This window comes from Marmota monax, unplaced genomic scaffold (genome assembly GCF_021218885.2).
Source record: "Marmota monax isolate L192 unplaced genomic scaffold, Marmota_monax_Labrador192_F-V1.1 WCK01_AAM20220418_F8-fsc00013, whole genome shotgun sequence".
Lineage (NCBI taxonomy): Eukaryota > Metazoa > Chordata > Mammalia > Rodentia > Sciuridae > Marmota > Marmota monax.
The window spans coordinates 26,999,715-27,025,514 of NW_026692202.1; the positions used below are offsets into that span (position 1 = coordinate 26,999,715).

The 25,800-nt window shown below is 36.3% G+C and overlaps 1 protein-coding gene across 2 annotated transcripts in view; it reads right to left on the reverse strand.

Annotated features, from left to right (window-relative positions):
* The window catches only part of Bckdhb (branched chain keto acid dehydrogenase E1 subunit beta), a 205,353-nt gene that overhangs the window by 109,224 nt on the left and 70,329 nt on the right, over window positions 1–25,800 (reverse strand). The window contains exon 9 of one of the 2 annotated variants that reach the window (XM_058575944.1): window positions 8,431–8,601. The exons of the other annotated variant lie outside the window; for it this stretch is intronic. Within the exon in view, the coding sequence (XP_058431927.1) occupies window positions 8,446–8,601 (156 nt within the window). The 3' untranslated portion in view covers window positions 8,431–8,445. Of the gene's footprint in view, window positions 1–8,430; window positions 8,602–25,800 lie in introns of those variants that run through there. 2 annotated transcript variants of the gene reach the window in all.

Consider the following 25,800-nt stretch of genomic DNA (forward strand, 5'->3'; position numbering starts at 1 on the left):
TCTCTTTTCAGGAACTGTGTTCTTTTCTGTTTTTACTTGATCGACTGAACATGCTGAATGTTGTGAATATTATCCTTTTTCTCTGGCATATAGGTTGCAAATATTTTTCAATATTTTTCTCTGTCTGTAGCAACTTTTCCATAAACAAAATTTCATGTTTATGTAACCATCTCTACCTTTGCTTTATATATTTTCTGTCTTGTATAAAAAAGTTTCTTTATCCAACACCAGGTTATACAAATAGTTTCTTAACTTTTCTCCTATTATTTTATGGTTTAATAATCTTTGTACAAACTGGGACTATTTCTATCTATAATTAAGTAAGAATTGAATGTGGTTTTGTTTTCATATGAACATAAGTTTTTCAGCATCAATATTAAACAAACTATCTTTCCCAAGTGATTTACAATGACCTTTGTCATATATTTACTAAGCATAATTTTGTTTTAATATCAACATCATATATTGGCCAGTCAGTTAATGAGTAAATACAGTCATGTCCACTGATTTATATATTGTCTGTGACTGCTTTAGTATTGGAAGGGTAGAATTGAGTACTCAAGACAAAAACCATAAAGTCCACAAAGTTGAAATTATTAGTATCTGGCCCTTTACAGAGAAAGTTTGCTAAGCTCTTATCTATATATCAATTTCTAGCCACAGATTATTTATATGACTATGAACTAAGTTTAAATTTCAACTAATCAAAAATCTTCTTTCTTGGCTATTTTTGAGAATTTATTCTTTTAATATATAATTTCAAATATTTTTAGGCAGTTAAAAAAAATTCAAAACTCCTTTGGGATTCACATTGGGGTTGTATTAAGTGGTGTTTATGTGATATAGCTTTGCCATCCAAGAACACAGTATATTGAAGTCTAGTTTTATGGCCTTCCATAAGATTTTATTCTTTCATTCATACATCAACTATCTTTCCTGTAAAGTGTATTCTGAAGTAGTCTACAGTCCCTTACCATTATGAACAGAATCTTTTTGTCATTCTCTGTTTCTGACTATGTATTACAAGTATGGGGAACAGCTACAGAGCTTGAAAATAGTCATGACATAGCAAACTTCCTTTCTTTAGTAAAAGTGTCCTGAATTTCATAAAAGTAAATCACATGTTCTAAAATATAATTAATTTTTAATGTACCATAAAAAGAAAAAAAGTAAAATAAAATGCAAGTAATTTTATTTTATTTTCCATATTTTTATCAACTCTTTAATTCTCTAGCCTTAAATCATAATTTAGATCCTCCAGAATAGTATTAGTTGATAATGGTGAAAGCAGGCTTCCCTATTTTGTTCCTGATCTACCTGCTGATTACTTCTAAACCCTTGCTTACTCTACTACAACCACACCAACTTTACTGAACTTTACTGCTGTCCTGCCTCAAGCCCTTGGAACATGCTACTCATGCTGTCAACACTTTCCCCCAGATATTTATTTACATGGAGTCCCTTTTTGCTTAAATAAAGGAGCTGTTCAAAAGACACCACTTGAGAGCAGTCATCACTAGTCAACCATCCTCCCTTCACTCGGCTCTCCCTTCCAGCTGCCTCATTTTTCTTCGTAAAACTTATCATGACCTCACCTGGGAGATATTAGTATATTAATTGATGGTAACCCCAAATAGAATCTAAAACACCAAGAAGGCAAACCATTTTCTGCTCTGTCCACTACTGTAATCTCCTTTTCTACATGTGGTTGTAAAAGATATTCAATGAGTATCCGGTGGACAGTCACAGAAGATCCACATGAAGGAGTAAAATGAATACAGTTTTTAATGGCAATGCCTTCAAGGGATCCCAGTTTGGCAGGTTGTCTTCTATGGTGCTTTCATGAGAGTCCTGACTGTGGAACTGTTATGCTTCCCCAAGTGAGTGCTCCGTCTCCCAGGCTCTGCTGTCTCTGGCAGTGTTAAGGTCCAGGCCCTTACACTAAATGTCTCCTCTGTTCACCTTTCAATTCCCATCTAGCAGAAAGGAGAGCAAAGTTCTGAGACCTCTACAAGCCCAGGGTGGGTAAGGAGCATACCTCAGATCTTTGCACACATGGCTCAGGTCTGGTTTGAGAGCAGTGGTGGCAGAAAAGACTGGCCATGACAGACACAAAGCCCCTACCCGAAGCCCAGGATAAACCTAAAGCCAAGTTTGAGGATCTTGTATGCAAAGAAAACACCTTCAGGACAGGCTCTGGCCATCCCCTATGCCAACCCCTAGCTTCCTCCTCAAAATCTGAAGCTGCTTTTCTCAAGACTACGAAGGAGCTCAGAGGCACAAGTTTAGACTGTCACCTTTTAAGAATCTCTCAAGAACTGGATTTCTTCACTTGATGCAAAATGTAATTTAACTTATAAAAATTATATCAGTTACAAAACAAATTAGATCAGTTACTAAACATTGAGGGGAAACAACCACACCTACCTGTGCACTATCTGTTCAATGTTTTTGAAAAACTAAATATGAAAATTTAGGACAGTTCAAATAGACTTCCAGTTCACTGAAGTTATCAGGTTTCATCTAGGCATTTTCAAAGAAATCCCAGAAATCATGAACACAAAATTAAAACGAATAATCGTATATTCTCACCTGGAAGCAGGAAAGGAGTATGCCTGTTCCTTAACAGCCTGAGTGTTTTCTGGGTACGTCTAGGCATTTTCCAAATTTTCCTGTGGGAGTTTACTTTAAATTTACTCCTCTAATATTGAACATTACATCTGGCTGCGGCAAATGTCTTACATGCTTTATTTATTATAAGTTACTTGGAAGGCTGTTGTTGGTTACTCAGAGAGCACCCCAAAGTCATTCCGAAGAGCCTAATCACCACATATGGGATTTGGACAAAGCAACCACGCTCTCATACCACAATCATAAGAATATGTCTGACCCCCTATGGTGGGTTCCCTCCATGGCACATGGGAATAAAAAGCAAGGGAACAACAATTAGTCACAGGACTCAGTCCTGTGAGATAGCAGTTCTAACTATTAGTAGAAGATCTTGTCATTTTCAAAACCTTCTCACATCAGACTTTAGCCCCACGGTTACTTTAAGCACAACACCTCTGAATCCATCAACATCTGGATTCCCTTTAAGGGGTTTTGTGGTCAGACACTTAAGCACATCTTGTGATGTGCTTAAAGTTGGTGTTGCAGCAGAGGTTACCAAAGTCCATAGGTTTAGAGGGCCCAACTATGAGCACTGGAATGTTAATGAGCTAATGGGATTGTAAAGACAGCATAGACTTCTGAGACCCAAAATCTAGAATTAAATTTATGGAAACTGGAACCCAAATACTTTTCTGGGGTGAGCACAATTTATCCACTACTTTAGCAAAATTAAATTTAAAAGCAAGAGCCCTAAAGAGATGAAATAATCCTGATACAATTTTAAAATTTGGTTAGCTAGATCATTTAGGGGTCCACATGAATCAACTAGACCTCCCAAAGGGAGTTTAAGGGTTTAAGTGACTAAACAATCTTTCAGTGTCCTCTGAAGTCCTCTAAGGCTATATAATACAATTTACATGGACAACATAATAACCATTTTGCTTTTCCCCAAAAGAGAATGAAATGATTTATATAAATTAGACATGACTTACATCTTTTATTTAACATAGGCCATCTGGAATACATATTGAATGCATTTGGAACATTTTGTTTAATTTACTTTAGTAATCAAAAAAAGTCATCTATCGGTGCGGCATTCTCCGCCCCCCACCATCCACATTGTGGCTGTCTGTGGTTTCATGTACCCACGGTCAGCTGGCACAATGTGGCTTGGTAGTCTTCTTCTGATGCTTGTTAGATGGTCCAAAGCAGTCGATGCTGCATTTCAATGCCTATGTCACCCACCTCACTTCATCTCAGGCAGGCACTGTGCCATCCATGTCATCACCAGAAGGGAGAGTGCAGTACAAGATGTTTTAAGAGAGAGAAACTACATTCACATAACATTTATTATGTTTTTATCGCTGCTTTATTTTAAGTGATAAGTCATTGTTAACTGCTTTACTTTGTATAACTTATAAGTTAAACCTTATCATAGATATATTGCATCAGGAAAAAAAAAAAAAAAAAAACAAAGTATGTATAGGGTTCTGTGCTGTCTGCAATGTCAGGTGTCCAGTGAGGGTCTTAGAATGAATCCCCATGGATAAGGGCTACTGTATTAACTGAAGTATCCACAAAGATGCTAACTCACTCAAGAGTTAGCTAACTCACTAGCTCTTGCTTACCCTTTCTTAACGTTTCCAAACTTTTTTTTTTCTTTTTTAAATACCAAGGAGAAAAAAAGAAAGCCTCAGTTTTAAGAAGTGGGCAAGAAAATGGAGATGAGGTTGACTCACTCGCTCATGATCATCCAGCAACCAGTGGAAAAGCTGGGCCAGAGATCCCAGTCCTGCCCCAGAGCTTTGTGTACTAACAGAGCACACGGCCTGCCTTTCAGCCTGGGGGCTCACAAAGCCAGGATAATACGCTTAATGGTAGCAAGAGAAGGGAGGCACATATCAGGTTATCCTCAGAAAAGGCTTGGCAGGCACATACTACAGGAAAAAAAAAAAAAAAGTGACAGCTCCAGCTGGAAACCTTTCTCATCCATTCTCCAAAACAAGCTGTGATCCAAGCAAATTCAACTCCTTACTGTATATTTCTAGTGAGGAACTTTGGAGAGACAATAGGTAAAGTCAAGAAATGGGAAACTCTCAGGACTTACACTCTACACTTGCTTGTCAAAGGACCCACTCTACCATCATCAAAACCCCCACCATCATTTTGGTTCTTGAGCCCAAGAGGAGAGCCTGTTCATAAAGCCCTGCGGTTAAGCCCCAGCACTGAAAAAAAGAAGGGGGAAAAAATAGCAATTGATCCTACTTACATAGAGCTCTGTCTTGATAAGATGGCTAGAGGCTTCAGTCCAAGGAGACCATGCATGTTCTCTATCAAGATTAATAGTCATGGAAGTTTCAGTGAGCCTCCCTTCCCCAAGGGTGGAACTATTACAGACCACAATTTTCTTGAGAGATCCTGGGTTTTTTTAATATCCTTCCTTTGTAACACAAGAACTGTCTCATCAAATGTCCTTACATGCAACGTATTACTGGGCTAAATATCTCAGTATAATCGCACTTTTAAAAACATACCTCATTGGCGGGGGGGTGGGGGGCGGGGAATGACTACACACTATAGCAGAAAGTAGTTAACATTGTCACTAAAGAATTAGTTGTCCTAAAATAGACCACGCAAAAACTCTGCTTGCCAGAATCTGGCAAAATCTACCAGCTACGCAGCCCTAAATTCATAGTAAGATCAACATACATTTGAAAAACTTAATTTTAGGAACAGGAATAAACTATATTCCATTTACAAAAATGTCACTGGTAAATGTCTAAGAGCATCTAGCAAAGCACAGTTCACATTCTGCTAGGACGAAAATAGGTACATGGTTGACAAAGTGAAAGAAGGCCAATAACAACATGTAGGAAGGATTTCTTAAAAGTTCATAACAATCGAGTCGGATTGCCACAAATGTTGACTATATATAGAATAAGTGAACAACTTGGGCAAATGTGGAGAAAATTAAAAGCACTATCATGTTGTCATGAAGGGAATATGTTGATGGAATTTTTGTGGAAAAGAAGTTTTTAATAAAAGATGCAAAATACTCTAACAAGTGTGTTCACTGAATGGTCAGAAAACCAGAGCTCCTAAATGCCCTTCTAAGAGAAGGGTCTGTAGCCCATTTATTCAGGGATATTCCCATTATTATCCACTATTGTAATATGTCCTATATTTTACAGCTGGTATGGCATTACAAGAGCCCAGTGGACGCCTGAAACCAGATGCCACTGAATCTGAACCCCATACCCATTTATACTATTGCTTTTCCTACAGGCCTTGCATGGCATCATTACATAGTGCCTGAGTTGATGTTTTATACCTTAGCACTTCAGCTGAGCTACACTATAACACTCATTGGCTTCAGTACCATTATTAAGTCAAACAAGGGTTACCTGAAAAAAGCACCGAATGATACCATGACACTGTAACCATTAACCAAGATGCTATGCAGTGACTAACAGGTAGGTAGCACATACAGCATGAAGATGTTAGGCAAAGGGGTCATTCGAGCTCTGGGTGGGGCACTGAAGGGTGGTGTGAGATTTCATAATGCTACTCAGAATTGTGCATGATTCAAACATTAATATTTCTGAAATTTTCCACTTAATATTTTAAGATAACAATTGACCATGACTAACTGAAACCACAGAAAGAGAAAGCAAAACCAACAGTTGGGGTGGTGGGTAGATGGCAAAGGAACTACTGCAATTGGCCTGGAGATGAGAAGGCGATGAGAAGGCTTGAAAGTTGCCTTCAAGCATTTGCAGAGAGGGCAGGTACAAAGAGGTATTAAGAGAATCCTACAAGAGGGCAGAAGAAAAATCAGTAGGTAAGAATGGGTACAGAAGCAAATTTCTAACAACCAGAACTGTACAATAAGAGAACTGTTTGCCTCATTTTATGGAAAGAGTGCAGAAAGAGCTCACTGACCATGTGTCAAGGGTGTCGCACTATAGGACACAGGATGCTAAACTGGGTGACTTCCCACGTCTGGTCACTTTTGGCTACTTGAATATTTTCCTATAGCTACCTGAGGAAACCAACCAATCTCTGACTGTCAGGAGGTAATATGGTAGTGTCATAATTTTATGGTAGTATAAGAGTAGAAGAAATCTATAGATAAAGAAGTGTCGGGCAGCCTGAGGCCTGTGATAGACACCAACTGGCCTGATTAAAATGCATAAGCGCAGATGGAATGGTGATAATATTTCTAATGCACATGACAGGAGGGTACACTCTGAGATAGCCAGTAGAGAGAAAGGAGCACAGCAGTTCTATGAACTGCACCCTGAAGGGAACTGCTGTGACCTGAGAGTGGAGTATGGGTTATCCTGCATCTAACTCCCAGAGAGCAGTGTAGCCACTGGAAAGTCTGGCTCAGACTCATAGTTGTGAAACCTTTTTCAGCTGCCAAAATTTTTCAGTCACATGGAAACTGAGGTTGTCAAGCTTCCTTAAAATTCCATTCTTCAAAATAAGCCTCTCATCCCTAGAGAGACTAATTAAAAACAAAAATCCACATTTCCAACCATCTATCCTTTTGGTCAGAAATACTAATGAGAAAGTAGACTCACAGATAAAAGGCTGTTTAACAGATTAGTCAACCCCTCCACCCTTGGCACCATGAGCCCAACCTCCCCTGGAAGAGTTTAACCACACCGAAAGACATAAGAATCATGTCTCAAGTGATTCACACCAAGAAGATTAACAGTTCCAAGCCCCAGCACAGGGACCTGTAGTACAGTGACTACACATGGGCCCTGTCACACCTCAATATCTCAATCTACAAAAATGAAGGATTAATCTTCCCCTGTTTTCCTCACCACCAGTTAAAGAAATGTTTGGAAAATATTGGAAGGAGTTAACACAAAATACTATCAGAATTAGTGACATGCTGAGGTTTCAACCAGCTAAAATAAATAAGCAGTTCCATGATTAAAATTACTAAAGAAAAAAAACAATAAGAGTAAAGAGAAAGGGGCTTGTTTCAATATTTTCCAAATCTGGTAAAAGAAATTAGAAATTAATAGAAAAATGCCCTAGCAGAGGATCAGTTAATGGCATTATTAGAAATGTGAATACAACCAAAGGGAAACTAATGATTAGAAGCAAAGCACTGGTACCCTGCAGCTTTGAGAAAGAAACCCAGCAAAACTTCATTTATGTAACACTGTGGGGGGCTGAAGTAGTCAACATACTTAAAAACTCACCCCACTCATACCTTAAACAATATTGTATTTCAAACACACCACAGGGAACAAAATTGAACCTCCTACATGATGAAGGATATAACTCAGAACATCAATTATAATGCCATGCTATCAAGGTAGATGTCCACCTTTTTTTCTGTATTAAGTGAATACAAATGGCCACGATTTTTAAAAAATAATTTTATGTACTCTTCATAGCTTTTTCTCCATAGATTCTCTTATTTTTCAGGCCACCGATATATCAGTTTTAACCTTTTCCAACATTCCTACCTCTGTCAACCTAACTTCCCCATTTTCTAATGTGTTGCTTCTAATCAAATGTGGGCTATGACCACAAGTAAAAAGTTTGTTAGGATTCTACCTACATATAGGTTGCTAGGGTATGATTATAGCCAGAGTGGCCTCTCCTCTATAGTTAGTATGTGTGCAATTTAGTGCAGGGATTTATGGGGATCACTCCAAGGTACTTAGAAGACTTTCTCTACCTACTCCAAGATTCTTAGTCACACTCTAGGAAACTGAGATTCTAAGAAACTTCATTTCTAGATAAGAGGCCATGTGTATACGTTATGGATCAAGAAATGAGTTTTTCTTTCTTATCTATTCTATGCTGCTACACATAATAGCAATTGTGAAGGATATAGAGATAAAAGGCAAGGTGAATGAAATTGAGGAGACATGAAAAACCACAATATAAAGAGATACCTTCTCTGACAGGGCTGGATGTAACGTTCCATGGGAACACTCGGAGGATAACTGCTATGCATACCTGAAAGACAACGGGGATACCAGGGGACAATATTGACCAATTATGTTGCTAAGTCAGGTGCACGTACCAATACGTAGCAACAAATCCCACTGTTATGTATAATTATAGTGCCTCAATAAAAAATATGGAAAGAAAAAAGAATACTGGAAAAAAAAAGATCTATACATTTCAACTTTATATAAAATATGTGTTAACTTTAAAAGTTAAAAAAAAAAAAAAAACAGACAATAGGAAAGGTCAAGGAGAAGTTCCCTGGAGGAGAAAACCTATAAACTGACCCTTGAAAGACCAGTTAGATATCAGATCCATCCAGAGGAAGAAGGGATGGAGGATACACATGCCAAGGTACTATAATAACACAGAACTGGATTTTTTCAAGAAACAGAAAGCAATTTGGCATATCTGAACTATCACACTGTGTGGAGAAAAGGGCAGAAAATGCTATGAGACAGGTATGCCAGGTCAGATTGTGGAAGGCCAAATACATCATGAGAGTCCACATTTTGTCCGGAGGACAACTTGAGACCATGGATAGACTAAACTACAGGAATAATACAAGCAGTTCCTTAGTTAAGAGGAAGTGTAGCTCAGGCTGCTGTGATAATCACGACACCCTGTATGGCTCATAATCAAGAAACTTATTCCTCAGTCTGGAGGCTGCAAGTTTGCAATCAAAGCTCCAATGCATTTAGGTTTTGATGAGTTCCAATCCAGTTCTCAGATTCTCACAGGGAACAAAAGGAGTGAGATACTTTGGGGTCCCTTTTATAAAGGGCTCCACTCAAAAGCCCCACCTCCTGATGCCATCCCCTGGCATGCATGGGAGGATTTCAGCACATGAATTCTGGTGGGCGCAAACATTTGGTCCCTTACCCTGGGCAAAAAGGAAGAGTTTCAAAGGCACAGGAGGACACTACATCTAGAGAGAAATCCCAAATGCTTGAATGAAGCAATGACAATAAAAAGGAGCCAATGATTCCAGAAGGAAAATGGGTTTAAACTGGGGTGGGGACTGGTGGGGAGAGAAGATAGTAGCAGCAGAGAAAATTTAAAAGGACAGATGGCAGAGATGTCGCAAATAAGTCACTTGTACAACTTGGTTGGTGGATTATCTGCTGTACCTACAAAACTGGAAAAATTATATGGCCTTTAATTATGGTTAGATATTGAAGCTAGCAAAAGAAAGATCTAAGGACACTATATTTGACAGGGAACCTGAAAGAGAAATATTTCATAAAGCACAAAAGATAAATGGATAACTTCTTATAGTTTCTGTCTTATTTTGTTATATAATAATGAAATATAATTCTTCTTATACTCCAAAAAGCTAACAAATACTTTTCCCTTATTTTACATAATTTTAGAAGTAGAAGAGACTGTTTACAGCATCTTCCTAATCCTTCTCTTAACGTTCTGCCAGAGCATAATCAAGTCTCTCCTGATAATGTGCAGGGAAGGAGGGTCTCACAACCACAGAAGGTCACTCATTTCCTTTTCCAACAGTTCCAACTGATTTAAACTCCCATTATTAATAAAATCAAGTGACTGTCTTTACTTAGAGATAAAATCAATTCCTGCAACTCCCACCAAACATTTCCAAATTCAAGAAGTTTCTCACTATAAATCTGTTTTAATATCAATAAGGCAATTTTTGTGTGTGCAGTACTGGGGATTAAACCAAGGGATACTCAACCACTGAGCTACATCTCTAGTCCTTTTTATTTTGAGACATATTCTTACTAAATTGCCTCAGTTGGCCTCAAACTTGTGATCCTCCTGCCTTGGCCTCCCTAGTAGCTAGGATTACAGACCTGTGCCATAGAGCCTGGCCTTCTATAAGGAAATGATTACAGCATCTTTAAAATATAAAAATAAACCAAGGAGTTAAGTTCTCCACATGATAACCAATACCAGATCCTCTTATTGCTAAATAACTCTTTGTTTTAATGCAGCCAACCATGTGGTCCATATTGGCACACAATGGTATCTCCCCATCAATGACTGTTTCACTGGGTCCTTATTGGCTTTAGAGTAAAGATCCATTATAACTGCCAGTTAAATGACCTCTTTTTAATTGACTTACTGCCAAAAAAATATATTAATTTTGCTTCCCAAGAATGATTAACCATCTTGATAATCTAAACTTTGGTAACTCTTTGGGAGGTGTTCGCTGTTTTAGAAAACGAACTTTCCCTTCTTACCATCCCCAGTTCTGAATTGTGGTTACTGATTAAAAAAAGAAAAAATCACAAAAGATACCCAGTATTTGGTTTTAACTACCAAACTCCTTTGGTCTAAAACACTAACTGTGCAGGGAATTTCTGATATTTTTCTCAATAATCCAGGAACCTATATAATGAAGTTAATACTTTTCATTTTCTACTTAATTGAATCAATTCAAGATTAGGCTTTATAAATACCAGGTTCGGGCTGGGGTTATAGCTCGGTGATAGAGCACTCGCCTAGGCACTGGGTTTGATCCTCAGCACCACATAAAAAGATGAATTTGATAAATAAGATGATGAAGTTACAAAAAATTAAACATTAACAGTGCCAGAAAATGTCCTATCTCTGCTTCTAATAAAGCTCATTATATGTAGTCTTTTGTTGCAATGTCTGCTTTCATCATCACTGTCATTCACTATTGTCCAGAGATTCTAGCTAAATAAGAAAAAATAAGAATACAGTTTATTCTTAAAAGACACAAAATTGGTATTACTTGCAGAATATTATTAACAACTTAGAAAATCTGACAAAATCAACACAGAAATTATTGGAAAGAGTAACATTCCGATGAAAAAACACGACATAGACCAAAATACACAAGTCACCAAGCTTCATGTTAAAAACTGAGAAGACATAACAGAGGAGGCTTTCAGTACTAAGTGATAGGCTTAGTCTGTGCTTTTGTCTCCCTACTCTCCAAGACAGGAAATGAATGAAAAAGAGAAAACACCTGTAACAGCAAAGACAACAAGGTTGGGAAGGACAGTGATTGTGAGATAAAGGGAACTGAAAAAATTCTCTTGCAGATGTGTGATGAAAAAATAAAGAGCAAAGGAAGTAGAAACCCAGACATATGAGAGATACAATGGAAAAGGAAGCTAATCCCTAACCCCTGAGAGGCAAGTCCATCAGCTGGTGTGGAAGGTAGGCAGAAGAATGGAGAACGATGTTACCCCGTTAATTTGGACAATATTTATGCCTCCACATGCCAGTTAAAAAAAATAAATTTCACATAAAAAAAAAAGACAGAATTGACATGGAAAACAGCAGAATTAAAGAGAACAGCTGTACCAACTGCCCCCACTCACAAATGAAATACAGCTTTCCAACATTGGCCCCAAAGACAATCCAGGCAAAGAAGTTAGCTACTGATAAAATTATTCAAATTTCTTATGAAGATAGGCAGCTACTGAAGTGTTGATGTCCAAGAATCAAAACCACCCCACATGCACATCCTGCAGCACCTCTTCTTCCTAGAACGAACTTCCTATCCACTCACCTCAAAACAAAGTCTTGCCCCCTGCGCAGATCTTCTATGCATTTTTCCCCCCATCGGAGAAAGGCCTTGTGAAGAAAGAGATATATGGGAAACTATGCCTGTAAGCTATCCAGAAAAATCAACAATCACAAGTGAAGAAAAATATATATGGCCAAAAAAATAAAACTACTTAGGCAATAGATAATTTCTAGAACAGAACTTTAAAAACCCAATCTGTACAATGTCAGTGACTGAAGAAGTCATTACACATACACACATTAAAAAAAAATGATGCAAAAAAAGAGTTGAATAAAGAAAAAAAAATTCCACTGTTGAAATTAAAATATTCAAAATAAGAAATAAAAGAATAGAAAAGGAAGGTGGGGGGCAGTGCACTGAGGCTGTGGCTCAGCGGTGGAGTGCTTACCTGGTGAGTATGAGGCATTGGGTTCTGTTATCAGCACCACATATAAATAAATAAAATAAAGGTCTTTCAACAACTAAAAAAAAATTTAAAAAAAAGAATAGAGAAGATAGGCAAAACACTGCTAAAACACCAGACAAAAAGTAGGAAACACAAAGAATCCAAATTACATTTATCATACTATAAGAGTTTTTGAAAAGAAGATATTTAAAAAAAAAAAAAAAAACTCAAAAGACATAATTATTTTAAAATAAGTAAGAAGGTCCCAGAGGAAAATCATGAAAAATGAACAAGATGTGTGAAAGAGACTCATGGGCAGACTCAAACCTGACATTTCAGTATAGAATAAATAGTCCAAATCAAAAAGTCATAGAAGTTTCCAGAAAAAAACACACAAAGAGATCACTTACAAAAGAATGAGAATCAGTATGGTATCAAAATTTTCTACTCTAACATGATATAAACATAGAGTGAAATACTGTCTCCAAAGTACTAAGTGAAAGTTCCTATGAACCTAGAATTCTGTGAAACGACCAGATATAGATCAAGTTCAAAGTCAGAAAGAGTCAAAAAAAAAAAAAAAAACCAAACCCATCCCATATACTCTTTGCTTGAAGAAGTTAATTGGGGTATACAGACACCCCCAAAATGAGGGAGAAACCACCACAAGGGAAGTAGGAGGACACATGAGATGGTGTCTTTGAATCACCAGAGAAACATCAGGAGACCATCCTATAGAAGTTTTAGAGAGGTGTGGGTCAAGATGCAAAAGAATGTGAAAGAACCCTGAAAAGGCAGAAATAAACCTGGAATCAAAGAGAGAGTATGAACCAGTGCAGAGATGGCAGTAGGTTGGCAGGTAGGCAACATAGAAAGAGGACACCTCACAGCTTACCTTTCCTAAAGCTTGCTATTCCAGAAAAATCTGTCTAAATTTGAGTTGGCCTCTTTGGATAACCTTTGCCAGAAATGGTTGAGGAGTCCAAGGTTCTGATCCTAAGCCTAGAGGGGGTGGTTTGAAGATCAGAAACTGCCATTCTTGATGATATCCAGACAAAGTGCAGTTTTCAATATTAGTCTCCAGACTTCACTCAGCTGCTTGGGGGAACCATGGCCCCAGGACAACAACACCCTCTCAGGGACTGGATCTGCCTGGCACAAAAACTCTAGTGCCCAAGACAGTTGGGCTTCCTTTGGAGAGAATTTGGTGTTGGTTTAGCTGCTGTTTCAAAAGTGACTGATATATCACAATGACCATGTAATCTTGGAGCAGCCTTGCAGGTGACTGCCCAAGCATGCTTCTTGGAAGGAGGTGAGGGGGGAATTAATACCTGAGCCACACTGTTGACTATCTCATAGTGTGGATTTGGGATCTCACATTATTTGTTACCCATAACATTTCATATTTTGATTCAAAAAAAGAGAGTATGAAGGATCCTCAACATATTTTAAAAGCATGTTATGCTTTTTCAAATAAAAAATGAAAGTTAACTAAAAACTCTACAAAATCCAAAAAGATCCAAAAGAATGCCACAGCCCAAAGATGAAGCATCTAAAATCCAGCAAGACTTTCCGCAAATGCACCATAAGAAACGGCAAACTATTTGATCAAAATACCAAGAAAATTTCCTTTTAGGGTCCAAAGATCAGACATAATGAAGCTGAAGCAAAAATAAAATCAAACCTTATCTCTCAGCCCCCCACCATCATCTCCGTGGTAAAGAATATTTATTTTATCATAATAATTCAGTTAGAATTAATCTATAGGTAAAGGCTTTAATAATGTTACCAGTCTTGGCAATGATAACCAGCTGACAAAAAAATAGGAATTGCAAGGAAAGAAAGAAAGAATAGATGCAGAAGTAGAGGGCATTAACATCACCTTCTGACATAATGAGAAGTCAAGAGATACCAGGAAATGTTAGTGGAACAAGATATAGAGATTGAATTCAATATTTTAAAATCAAAAGGCAATGGGTAAAAGAAATGAACTAGGAAAATAACGAAGTGAGGACAACAGGTAATACAGGCACATTAAAATGGCAATGTGCTATAGGGTTTTAGTCAGTTTCTTCGCTGCTGTGACTAAAGGATCTGACCAGAACAATTTCAGGAGGACAAGTTTATTGGAGGGTTCAGGGTTCCAGATGTCTCAGTCCATAGAAGGCAGGCTCCATCCTCGAGGCTTGAGGTGAGGCTGAACATCATGGCGGAAGAATGTGGCAGAGGGAAGCAGCTCACGACGTGGTGATCATGAAGCAGAGAGAGACTCCACTCTCCAGATACAAATATATATATATATATATATATATATATATATATATATATATATATATATATATATATCCCATAGCCACACCCCCAATGAACCACTTCCTTCAGCTACCACTTGGTTAATTCCATCAAGTATTAATTCACTGACTGGGTTAAGGCTATAACCCAATCATTTCTCTTCCAAACCTTCTTTCATTGTCAGACATGTGACCTTTTGGGAGACACCTCACATCCAAACCATCACAGTGTGAGTGAATAATGCTTAAAGTCAAAGATGAGGATGTTGATACACCTGTGATTGTGATGGATCTCTTGTTCTTGAATCACCCAAAACATTTTTACACAGTCTCCACATCTTAATAGGTCACCTGATTATTAATCCCACTTTTTTAAGGTAAAATGTGAAGAAACTAATTTTCCAGTCTCCAGCATAGCCTAAAAGAAGAGGGGAGCCAGTATCCTCCGATCGGCAGTGAACCTCTTAGGGGAATGGACTGGGCAAGGGAAGTTCATTTTCCTGGCACTAGTGGGAAATATGCTTTTCAGCCAAAGGTGGCAGCAACTAACCTATCCATGTTGGCATCCATGCAATTTGCCCCAGCACATTACTGTTTCATGCCATTAAGAAACAAAGTGAATGGCAAAGCATAATCACAGTGCTGACTCAGCCTCAGAGAGGAGCAGGACTGTGCGCTCTGCCTCCTGGCCTGGGCTGGCCCGTCTGCTCTGCCTTAGAGGTGTTAATTGCACGGTCTCCCCAACTTTGATGCATTTTGCCCTTAACTCAGTAATTAAACAGGCTCCGTCTTTCCTGACTAGTTACAAACTCTTCCTTGCTCTCACTACAAAGTTGAAAAGGTTTTTAAATGGTCTGCCCAACCTATTTTTTCCATAAACCCAGTTATTTTTTAGTAGGCATCTGTGTGGAATTCAGGACTTTGCAGAAATAACTATATATATATATATATATATATATATATATATATATATATATATATATATTCTTAAAGCAGAAGTATCTATACAATGTCACTTAGTGATATTAAAGCAGCCACTGAAAGACCAAAATACAGAAGCAGTTGAAAGTGTTTAGAGAGGAGAGAAAGAAGGGAAAAATGTGGTTTTGCATTAGAAACTCTGCTATATTATATATTTTGTAGTCATGTTAAAGTGTAACCTTAATCTTTAAAATCTCTTCTACTGCCACACTGAAAAAGACAATGTAAACAAAGGAAAAACTATAATACTATACTATCACAATATCATCAAAAATACACAAAATATTGAAAATAAACTTAAGATGTAGAACAGATAAATTAAAAAATATATAGCAATTAAAGGTGTAAAAATATATATAAACAACAGACAAACCAAGTTCCAGGAAGAAAAGCAGTAAGACAATATGTTAGGGAGTGTATGTATTTGGAAGGATTAACTAGCCTCGTTTGATAAGGGCAGCCCAAATAATGGAATAGAGAAGGGTAATTTCCTTTTTAAAAAGCCTTTGTGGACCACAGTTTCAATAAATATTTAGGCAAAATTATCATAGTTAGAAATTATCATAGTTAGATCATATAAAATCCTGCAAAACCAGGACTTTATTATAATAGGAAAAGGCAAAAAATAATAATAATTTTCTAAGTATATGTTTAATGCAGAAGCATAAATTAAATGACCATCAAGAAAAGTAGACAACACGTTATGATTTCTTACACTGTACCTAACATGTTAAACTAAGAGCACAATGCACATGACCTTTTTTCACTCTGAAATGAGGTAATGCATTTCTTTATCTTCACTATTGTTCAGTACAACAAAAGCAAATAGTTTCAACAAAACGAAAATCTTGAGTCAAACTCAAATAATTTAAGTGTATTAAAGGGAAAATTCAAAAACACACCAAACAGGATTAGAAATACAAAACATAATTATACAACTTAATCTTGCTTTATTCAGTTCCATGTAGAAAGAAACAAAAGTAACATTAAATAAAGACAATTTGTTAATGTGATTTTCATAGTATTTAGGAGAGTCTTCCACATACACACATATGTTTTTTAAGCACTATACAAGTGGATAAATGTGTTAGAAATTTCCTAGACATGTTATAAAATATGCTACAAGCTGAAATTTAGAAATATTTCATCAGTAAAACTCTCAAGTGATGATTTTTTAAGCATGAAATAATTTAATTGTAAAATAAATATTCTAACATGAGGCACTATTGTACTATGATAAAATCAGGCTTCAAGAATTTAAGACCTAAGGTTGACCTGCAGTGCTTCCCACTTCTTAGCTGAGTGACTTAGGGATGTTTCTCATCTTTCTGAATCTCAATTTCCTTCTCTCTAAGCAAGAATAATAATTCTTAGCACATAGAATACCTGAAAAGGATTAAATCAGAACATGGTTGGTCTAAAAAAAAGCCTGGCATGAAACAGACATGAACTAAAAATATTACTGCTCCCCATAAATACATTTCTGTTACCAATATCTCTTATGCTTTCAGATTACATTTAAATCACATCACAAGCCAGTTATTTCATCAAATCTAGAAAACATTTACAAATTCTATTCAATCTTTGCTTAAGAAGTTGCATGTTATAAGAAAGAAGTTAAGGCTCTGGCACCCAGCAATCTGGGATAAAGCCAGCCCTGTCCCAAACCAGCTATCAGATATTCCACCTTCTCCAAACCTTAGCTTTCTGCCCCTTCATAGAAAATGTTTGCTAAGCCCTTATCTATATAATGACGATGACATCATTAGAAGAACTGAATATGAAAGGAGATGTGCACAAGATATACTTTTAACCTTTTTCACTCACCAGGGACTATGCTAAGTTCTGTTACATAAATTATATTACACAGAATCAAGTCAGAAAAACCTACCTAGATTATAACAAAATAAGCCAGGTGGCAGGAATGATATTCTCAGTGTACCTTTTCCTGCAGAAATTACCAGTTTAAAAAACTAAAGACCACAGATGATTTTTAAAATTGAACAAGATCTTTCAACAAATGTATAATGAGCACCTACTACATTATAGACACTCTTGGTAACTACTGGGAATCTAGCAATACAAAAAATATATAAAACTCCCTGCCTGCAGTGGGCCTAAGACGAACTGGCCAAAGACCTCCAAGCAGGGCAATGTATGTAGTAATCTCATCCCAATATAGCATTTAAGAGCCCAAAATGGGTTCTGATTTGTATAACAGTCAACGTGCTATAATATGACAAAGAAAATCCCACAGGAAGGACAGCTTAGCAAGTGGGACAAAGTTCCAAACTATTGGCATTCCTGTTTTGGAAAAGAATAACAATAAGTTCTTATCAAACAGGAGGACAAAGTCATATCCACTTTCTTTGCAAGGTCAAACCACATCAAAAACAATTCCAAACTAAAATTGAGACTTGTTTTACTTACTTCTCAAGAAAAAAACTTAATTTTTCCCCAGATAATAAATATAAGACTGCTGCATTGTTTCTGAATAGTTTTTTATATTAGAAGTTTGTCCTAAACATAAAGAAATACAATTTTTTTACACCCTAAAATATTTTAAGATCTGCCATCAAGAATATAAAATACTCAACAATTAAACAAATAATAATTTAAAACCCCAAATATCCTTACACTGTCAAAAAGATCTATGAATATTTGGTAACATTCTTTGATTACATGTTTTTGCTAAAGATTTATTTAGAGACGAGATTACTAATTTGTTGTTTTCGATCCAATAGATTATCAGTTATTCTGATATGTAAACTACATAAAACATTTAAGTCACATCATAACACATGCTCTAGAGCAAAACTACTGGCACACTATTTATTCAGAACTATTACAAAAAATATGTTTCATTTACAAGGATAGTCAGGCCCCACTAGGAAAACGTGGTGATATTAGCCATAAAACCTGACCTAAGAGAGGCCTCTAGCGGTCATTGCTGGTTACTATTTCCATTACCCCTTCACCTTCCTAAATTCAGTTACTAATTACACCTGACAAGGAAGTTCTTGTTTTTAGTCTCTCTTTTGTTCTCTCTTCCTTCCTCTCCCACTGGCAGCCCCTCCCTGGCCATTTGTGCCCAGCCTCTGTCTCTCCTTCCCCCCACATCTCTCCCTCTCTCACACACACACTCACACATACCCTCAAGCAAAATGGCTAGTAGTTAACACTGAATTATTCATTTAGCTCCAGACACCAATTTTTGAAATATATATAATTGGTGGTGCTTAACCATTAAGGATTCTCTAAAATCAAATACTTCAGCTTCCCCACAAAACCAATTTCAAGCCATGCAGTACAAAGTCCGGGCCCTACATATTAATTTGCTAGTTATTAGCCATCTTAATTTAAAAAAATAAAATTCATCAAGGTATAAATCGACCCTATGAAAAATTTAAAAGTCAAACTTGAATGATACAAAATTAGACTTTAATCTAATTTAATCAATGGGTTTCACTAACATGGTCTTCTAAACATGTTTTTCTCTATTAATACTTACACTGATTAACCCAGAGGCCAATGCCAGACTAAGCACTTGGTCATTCTGATACATAAGCAACTAATTAAACACATCCAATCAGCAGGGTTTAACTCCTTCCCAGTCTCATTCCTACAATATCCCTCTCCTTCTTTGTTGAGATCTCTACTCCCAGAACCTCATCCCCACCCACCCCTGCTAGCCTTAATATCTAGCCCACAGTGAAGTCTTCTGTAACAAGAATGGAAACAGTGGAGTGAAAGGGCAGGAGATAGGAAATTTCAATCTAGGGACCCTAAGTGCTCCCTTCCAGTAGGGTCACTCCTTCATGCCACAGCAGAATGACTTTGAGCATTAAACTGCAGTATCTCTGAGGCCTTGCCCTGAAGCTATGATAGAGTAATCCCAAAAAACTCCCAAGACTAGAGGTGCCCTGATATGTAGCCAAAGAATAACCATTTATGTCTTTAGGCAAATCTTAGTTTTTGCTGGGTAACTTCATTTAAATGAGAAAGGAAAGGGTAAGAGAAAGAGCTGGAGAGAAGACCAGACAGAGATCCTTTCTATATCATTTCCTAATTTTGTTAAAAATTTCGAATTTAAAAATGCCCAGAGAACCTCAGGAAAGTAAGAGGTTGCTTTTAGGGTAGGGAGTGGAAGCAAGGAGACAGTAAGCTTATAGCACAATGTGTTTGCCCAGAGAAAATCCTTGACCCAAAGCTGTGCATGGTGGCTATGAGCCTACCAAAGGAAACTGGCCCAGGATGACCTCTTCCAGCTAAAATCCCATACAATGTAATGCAGACAAGGAAATAAGAAGAAAGAAGGCTCAGAAGAGCACAAATTGGTAAATTAAGGTTGGAACAGTAAAACAAGTGCTCTTGATTTATGACAAAACACTACAGACCTTCTCTGACCAATGTACATTTCTCAGTTATACTCTTCTGGATCCCATATAGCTAGGTAACAATGAAGCAACAAAAAAAAAAATAAGATAAAATGTAAATTGAAAAAGGTTTGAAAACCATAAAAAATTAAGAACAGACATTTCTGAAAGAAGTAAATGACCACATGCCTCAATAAATGTAAATGTCTTAACATGCTGTATCAATCCATGTTCATGTGGACTGAGTTTATTTTTCCAAGATAAAAATCACATCCAGTATGTTTTCCTTGAGAAAACATAAGTTTTCAAGTTTTGGAAATAACCACATTCAAAAGAAAAATGTTTTAAAAGCTGCTACAAAAAAAATAGTAACTCTCATCCATACAGAAAATGGAATTATTCATAAAATTCATTTCTTAGAAACTAAAGATAGTTGAAGTTTACCATAAAGTCAACTTCACTTTGTCTTTTGGGAAAGACAAATTTGTCCTATTCTAATGAAAATTTAAGTAAAAAATTTCAACATAGCATTATGAAAAATGGACAACTATTAAGAAAAATAAAGCCAAACTCAGAAGATCAAGGGTTGTATGTTTTCTCTCATATTTGGAAGCTGGAGAAGAAAAAGAAAAAGAAAGGTAGGGGAAGCGAGGATCTCATAAAAATCAAAGGGAGTCTAATCCACTGAGCGTCTATTCTCTCCTCACCCCTTTAATTTGTGTTATCATCTTCCTGTCAGAAAGAATATTCAGCCTTTGGTTTGGGGGACTGGCTTATTTCACTTAGCATGATAGTCTCCATGTCCATCCATTTACTGGCAAAAGTCATAAAGTCATTCTTTTTTATGGCTAAGTCAGTAGTATGAATTGACATAACTTTCCTATGTTCATATATGAATACACCACCAGTGAAATGCCACATCATGTATAACCACAAGAATGGGATCCTAATTAGTGTATGTATAATATGTCAAAATACACTCTACTGTCATGTATATCTAAAAAGAACAAATTTTTTAAAAAAGAAAAATCATAGGGAGATCAGTAGAAGAAAAGGACTACTTGATAGGAGGCAAGAAGGGAGGGGGTAAATGCCAGGAATGATATTAACCAAATAATATTGTTATATTGCGTGCATGTAAGAATATGTAATCCCAGCAGCTCGGGAGGCTGAAACAAGAGGATGGCAAGTTCAAAGCCAGTCTCAGCAACTTAGAGAAGCCCTAAGCAACTCAATGAGACCCTGTCTCTAAATAAAATATAAAAAAGGGCTGGGGATGTAGCTGAGTGGTTGAGTGCCCCTGAATTCAATCCCTGGTACCAAAAGTGTGTGTGTATATATATATAAAACAACAACTATAATGCACCAATAAAAGTGTGGAAAGAGGAAAAAAATAAAATATACTAATTCTAAAAAAATAAATAACATTTTGTTAGATCATGTTATGAAGAAAAAGAAAGGAAAGGTAGACGGAGGTCTTGCTAAGAAAAGAAGAAATAAATATTAAGCAATCTGGTCAAGATGGTCCTTAATGAGAATCTGTTTGCATAGTGACCTAACAGAGTGAACCAAGATCCAGGATACATATCTGACAATAGAGTATTTCCTGAAGGGTGGATGTACAGTGTGGGTGTGAAATGGTGAGACGGGGTCCTTATAGGCTTTGGTAAGGCATTTGACGTTTTTTATCAAGTTTAATGGGAAACTACTGAGGCCTTGAGACTAGAAGGGATACTATGTGACTCACGATGAAACTCTGCCTATGGCAAAGGAAGGTCAGAAGCAAGAGACAGCAGTTGGGACGCTAGGGCCAAAACTTAGAAATGTTAGGGGTCTGCACCATGATCAAGGGTAATAACAGAAATGGTGGTCAGATTTTGGACATACTGTGTAGCCGATAGGATCTGCTTTGGAATTAAATGCAGGGAGGCAGGGCATGAGAGAAAGAGAGAAACTAAAGAATTTCAAAGTGTAAAGGCAAAACCCTTAATTTTAACAATTCACACAATTTAATCTTTAGTGAATGTATAATTATGTCCAAATAATAAGTAATAATTTTCTCGATAAATATGGCCATCCCTACACTTCGTAATTTTTTCTTTTTCTTTTTCTCAGTGTTGTATGTAACTGATTCTAAATTAAATGACAATATGACTATTGAAATCCTGAGTTTCTTTCAAAGCTTGTCATTCTCCTGCAAAAAATCAAGATCTTATTTTTCATAGGCAGCTTCTCTGAACTTAAAGAAAAACTTCTTTTCAAATGTGACAGCTCCTCAAGGGCTCCTTCTGTCTGGCCACTGTTTTGTTAATGTGGCAGCTCACTTTTAACTCCTCCTGAATGTGATCTGGATAGGTGAGCCCAGCTCTACTTCTGAGCTCCTGTTTCACATCAGTGAGACAACAGAGCTTGGTTATAAAGAGAAACTGAACAAGGATGTGGTCAGAGATGCAGGACTAAAGAAAGCCCTGCTGAATAAAACACACCAACGCTCTCCCTTAGCTGACAGAAAGGCGCATGGTACAGGCTGTGTGTTCCTTATCAGATATGCCTGGGACCAGGAATGTTTCCGCTTTTAAAATATTTTGGATATTGGAACATTCACATAGACTTTACCTATTAAGCATTCCCTAACTTGAAAATCCACAATCTAACATTTTTTTTAGCAGTTTCACATTTTGGAGCATTTTGGATTTGGGATTTTCAGAAAGGGATGTTCAAAGAGTGATAAAAAGAAAAGAAAAGAAATCAGAGAATAATGCTTCTTTTTAATTTTTATTTATTTACTTATTTGTGTGTCATTTGTTGAAGTACAGGATATATATAAAAAAGTGAAACAGCACACTCTTTTCATAAATATATGCTATTATTATGTGTCAAAGTCAAATGTACAAAATGAGTGTTCTCAATTTTCAAAAACTGAATTTTAGTATTAATGATTACTAAAATTTCTTCAAAAAGTTGAACAAATGAGTTGTTACTAAAAAGTTTCTTCAACAAACTGTCACTGGCAATCAGTACTACTTCCTCAAGCCCCCTTCCAATTATTAACTATCCTCATGATATTCACTGGCCCAAAGCAATAGCATAACATCATTTTTGCCTACTGTGAATATTATTTAAATAAAGTCATACATAAAATGCTTATTTGAGTCTGCCTTAAGTTATATTTGTGAGATGAGTACACAGTGTCACTAGTGTTTTAGTTCATCAATTCTCATTGCCAAAGAATATTCTATTTACTCATTATTTATCCATTCTCTGGTTGATGGGCATTTAAACAGTTTATAGTATAGATTTATAAGAAACTGTATGCCTATGAAAATTCTTGTACTTATCTTGTGTACATTTCTATTTGATACATATAAATCATTGATTGATTGATTGATTGATTGATTGCATATAAAAGGATATGTAGAATTGCTGGTTTACAGGGTTTAGATGGATACTCACAATTTTTCAAATTGTTTGTACCAATTTATAGTACCATCAATAATATATGAGAGATGGGTTGCTTCATAGTCTTGCCAACATCAGTATTTTAATATTTAACAAAGGTCTCTGATCCTATTACATTAGGACTTTAATTTTCATTTCCTGATGATAAGAAAAATTGACCAACTTTTCATATGCTTATTGGCCATTTGGACAGCTATTTTCTGAAACTCTTTCTCAAGAGCTTTGGCCATATTTCTCTTGGGATGTCTGCTTATGTTTGTTTACTTATTTATTTATTTATTTTTGCTTTTTTAACTATTCTTTAAGTCAAAGTACTTAATATTTCATGATCTAAATTTCCTTGAGTTTCTCCACATTTCAGGATTGCCTAGTCTCTTACTAATGTCCTTTTGATAATATTTTTTTAATTTTAATGAAATCAGCAGCTTTTTTTAATGCTAGGGTTTTGTTAGTGCACAAAATCATAAAGACATTCACACCAGGTACAATGGCACATTCCTGTCAATCCTGCTACTCAGGAGACTAGTTTGAGGCCAGCCTAGGCAATTTAGTGAGACCCTGTCTCAAAATAAAAAATAAAAGGGGCTGAAAATGTAGCTTAGTGGTAAAGTGCCCCTGCATTCAACTCTAAATACCCAAAATAAGTAAATAGATAAATAAATAATTTCATCTATGCTTTTTCCCAAGGACTTCATCATTCTTTTTTTACAATTAGATCTTCAATCCATCTGGAATTGAAGGTGGTGTGGTAAGGGTTAATTTTCATGAAATCATCATTAATTAATGAACATCATTTACTGAACAAAACAAGCTGTTCCACTGTGAACTGTGATGTCACCTTTGTTCTCAATCCAGCAGATCTCTTTCTGGATTCTATCTGTGTACCTTTATACCAATTCAGCACTGTCATAACTGCAGCCATGACACATCTTGACATTTGGTAACTAAGACCTCCCATCTTTTTCTTTAAGGTTGTCATGGCTATTCTTGGCCTGACAATCCGTTAACAGGGTACAAGGTTGAACATCTTGATCCAAAAACCTCAAATCCAAAATGTTCTGAAATATGAAACTTTTTTGAGCCCTAAGTGAAGCTCAAAAAGTTTTGGATTTCACAGCAGTTCAGATTTTAAATGTTTGAATTAGAGAAGCTCAACTGGCAACATCCATGCAAATTTCCCAAATCTAAAAACTAAAACCTGAAACACTTCTGGTCCCAAACATTTGGATAAGGGGTACTCAAACTAAATTGAATTCAGTTTATTTGCATCTTTGATTTTCCTGAATAATATTTTGGAATTTTCTGTGGAAAGTTCTGACATGTGTATCACTATATTTTCCCCTAGAGAGTCCTGACCTCAAGGAGAAAACTGCACAATTTTTACTAGAAAATATTATTTTTGCTACAGGCATTTTGTGACTACTCTTCATCAGAATAAAAGAATTCACTTCCATTTCATAGTTGCCAAGAAATTGTAATCATGAGTAGATATGGAATTTTAATAACTGCTGTTTATATATTGCAAGATTATTATTTATCTTGTTTTCTTTTAACTTGGGAAATTTCATAAACTGGTTTGTGAATGTGAACATTACTTACGTTCATAAGAAAAGTTTATCTATAATTTTCTTTTATTATAGGGTACTATAGGTTTGATATGAAGATTATGCTGGCCTTACAAAAAGAACTTGAAAGCTTCCTCTTTAGCCAGGCACAGTGACACATGCCTGCAATCCAGTGACTTGGGAAACTGAGCCAGGAGGATTGCAAGTTCAAGGCCAGCCTTAGCAAAACTTAATGAGGCCCTAAGCAACTTAGCAATATTCTCTCTTAAAATAAAAAATAAAATAAAAAGCCACTGATATGGCTCAGTGGTTAAGCACCTCTAGGTTACATCCCAGGTACAAAAAAAAAAAAAAAAAAAGTTGCCCCTCTGGTTCCACTGTCAATAAGAGTTTGCATAAAGATTGTGTTTTATAGAGTTTACCAGTAAAGTCATGAGTCTAGGGTTTTCTTTGCATGCAGGTTACTGAAAATGGATTTAATGTCTTAAACAGATAATGACAATTCAGATTTTCTAATGGCTCTTTTACCAACTTTAAATGATTCTTATTTTCCCAGGAATTTGTCCATTTAACCTATAACTCATTTAAAAAATTGTTATGATTATTTAATTCATTTGTA